The sequence below is a fragment of the Nelumbo lutea genome, chromosome 1 (genome assembly GCF_056320005.1).
Source record: "Nelumbo lutea isolate HS-2025 chromosome 1, American lotus-T2T, whole genome shotgun sequence".
In the NCBI taxonomy this organism is placed as follows: Eukaryota; Viridiplantae; Streptophyta; class Magnoliopsida; order Proteales; family Nelumbonaceae; genus Nelumbo; species Nelumbo lutea.
In genome coordinates this window covers 205,959,627-205,962,523 of record NC_142684.1, presented here as the reverse complement: position 1 = coordinate 205,962,523, position 2,897 = coordinate 205,959,627, and the positions used below count along the sequence as shown (strand labels likewise).

The 2,897-nt window shown below is 35.2% G+C and overlaps 1 protein-coding gene across 1 annotated transcript; it reads right to left on the bottom strand.

The window, feature by feature from the left end:
• Positions 1–1,421: 1,421 nt before the first annotated feature.
• LOC148880566 (uncharacterized) lies at positions 1,422–2,528 on the bottom strand. The gene is made up of 3 exons (XM_088976654.1): positions 2,232–2,528; positions 1,671–2,078; positions 1,422–1,559 (listed from the first exon to the last, which is right to left on the bottom strand). Exons 1-3 carry the CDS (start codon positions 2,526–2,528, stop codon positions 1,422–1,424), a joined length of 843 nt encoding a protein of 280 aa, XP_088832780.1.
• Positions 2,529–2,897: the final 369 nt, after the last annotated feature.

The following is a 2,897-nucleotide window of genomic DNA, read 5'->3' as shown; positions in this document are numbered from 1 at the left end:
TCATCCATGATTAATGCATATAAATAAAGACCAAGTGCTGAGCCATGGTGAATAACATAAAAAGACGGAAGAGCATCTGATACATAGCAGACACCTGTTTACATTACTTTCCTTTAGATGATTCCCCAGTATATTTGATCTTTGTCCATCCCCTGTCTTGGAAGAGATAACCATGACATTTAAATATCTTTGAATCCATGTGAAATTTAGCTCCTTTGCCAAACTTCTTACCTCTCTCATGTGTTGTCTGTGGCATCATATGAATCTGACAGGAACCTAGCCTGTTTTGCATTACCCATCCAATAACTTTTCTTGAGTTCCCTTCCACTATCAGATTTGTACTGTTGAGAGATTTTCCTAATCCCTGTCCCTGTAATAAGGAAATATAAGTTTCTACTTATACAAGGGTTAGTAGTGTTTGAATCCTCATTTTCTTTGGGACAATATTATGAAGCTCCTACTTTCCCTAGTGAAAGAAATAATAATTAAAGTGCTTTTCTAAGGATCACCCAGAGATCCTTTGGGGTATTCTGGTTTTCCTTTTCAACATACATACTGAAATATATTTTCTGTTCCAAATAATTTGAAGTAATATTCCCCACAAAATTGCTTACTAAAAGCAAAACCAGATTTTTCCAAATACATGCTTTTAACTACAAATAGAAGTAGACTGACTAATGTCTTGTTCACTAAAACATGATCAAATAGTTGGAAGCTTCAATTCTATTTGAATAATTAGCAATTCTTATTTATTTTAGTACTTAAACAGATAACCTTCCAAAACTGTGTATAGAATGTTTGAACCAAAAGCATGAGTTCTATACACAGATGCACCACAAGAAAAGTGCAACCCTGCGGTAATAAACACTCCAAAAAAAAGTAGGAACTATTAGTTTAATTACAACACATGCATATTCACAATAAGGAGATTAATAATAAAATAACTCATTGTTCATACTTTATGACCCTTCCACATGTGTTTTCTTGGTCTTATACATATTACTGCATACATAGGAGTTTAATTACAACACAGAAATAACTAGCATTGATATAATTACATTACCACCATTGTAAACCACTGAACCAAACCTAAGTAAATCTCTTTTCCTAATTATTTCTTTCTTTGGTTCTTTTTTTTTTCTCTAGACCACAAGAAGCCAGACCAATCCATAAGAAGCAAACCAGGCTGGCATTGGAAAACCATTTGAAGATTTTATATGGGTAGTTAGCAATCATATAATTAAAACAATGGGCAAAACTTTCTGGTTGCTTTTCAAACTCCTCATAAACAGCCAAATAAATAAAATGATTGAATTGAATCGAACCAGAAAACTCAAATTTCAAAGCTTCATACATTTGCCAAACTTATAACTTGGTCCTTAGACCATGTACAAAAAACAATAGAAGAAAAAGAAAAACAACTAATCATGTGGCCTTGGATGCATCAGGATATCAAAGTCACTGATAGTCCTTTCTACAACTTGATCAGGGTTCATGAAAACCTCTGTACCAACGCCAATAGAGTCCCAAGACCTATCTATAGGCACAGTCCCTGGATCCTGATAGAAAGGTAATGTGAATGCCAATTGTCCAGCCTTTAGCTTTCATTTCCTTGAATCACCGATCCATCCATCTCCTTGCTTCTTTGGGAATCCATATGATTCCCAAACCGTATGAGGTAGTATCTTAATAATCTCCTGTGGCATTGGATTGCTGTAAGGGTCGCATAGTTGGTATAGCTCTTGAAGGTGTTCAGCATTGCTAGGTGCACAGTAACTATGGTAAGCCTCATATGGAAAGTTTGCTGTGTCATTACGATATATGGGAGGGGAACCACCACGAGTAATGTGATACGGAGGACATGCTTTTAAGTTGGTAGGGCTACACAGTGCAGTTGTGTTTGGACTGAGGATCATTCTGAAGTATCGATTTACATCAATTCTACTATTGCCTTCGCATCTAAGACCATCGTTCTGCCAACAGCTTCTCATCTCTAGCAAGTTGAATTGGCTATTTGCACCTCCTCCCTTGAGCACATTAAGTGTGAAAATCACTTCAAAGTCTGGTGAAATTGTAAGCTGCAATATCAGAACAAACCAAAAGAAGTTAAAACTCTTAACTAACTAAAAAATACCATTGCAAATTATATGATCAAATAATCAATATGATCAGAAATCAGAAATTAATTATAGAAAAAATATAAAGAAAGAAGCCAGCACATTGATACTTACATCCTTGGTCATTCCTCTGGTACCATAGCCAAATTTTCCACCAGCAGTATCAGATTTCAGGGTGAGCTTTAGTGATGGGTATTTGTCTGATGTCCTCAAAAAGTGATGAAAAGCCCAACTCTTGTCCTCTCCAAGCTTCTTTTCCCATGATACAGAGTAGTAGGAAATGTTACGTGTTACTCCTTTACCAAAATCAACATCCAAGTCATAGGTGCCAAAGAAACTTCCTCTAAGAAAATTCTCCTTTCCAACAGTTTGCAAGCTGGTATAGTTATGGAACATAAGTGGCTGATTCATACACCCCTTTCCAAAACATGAGAATCCATCTTCTGAATGTTCAAAGGGACCGACCTTCCTGCCTTTACTGGGGCACAATCCAGCCTTTATAACCTTAACAAAATTGATAAAAAAATATTTAATTAATTATATGTATGTTAATAAATTAAATATCTTTTAGATGTTATTTATCAAATTTATCATTTCAAACGTAAAACATGATAAAAATTATAAAAAAATTAAGAAAATGTTATATATTCAAATTTCAACCAAATAATCAGTTTCGGGTCTGAATTGGTTCAGGACAGGCAAGTGCCATAACCGAACCAATTATTAACCGGGACAAAACCATAACCATGGAACCAGACCCCATTATAATCGGTCTGATCT

Coding starts and splice junctions, on each gene's coding strand:
- LOC148880566 (XM_088976654.1), bottom strand. CDS start 2,528: ATGAATCAGCCACTTATGTTCCATAACTATACCAGCTTGCAAACTGTT. Junction 2,079..2,231: donor CCAGAGGAATGACCAAGGAT/GTAAGTATCAAT, acceptor CTGATATTGCAG/CTTACAATTTCACCAGACTT. Junction 1,560..1,670: donor TTAAGATACTACCTCATACG/GTTTGGGAATCA, acceptor CCTTTCTATCAG/GATCCAGGGACTGTGCCTAT.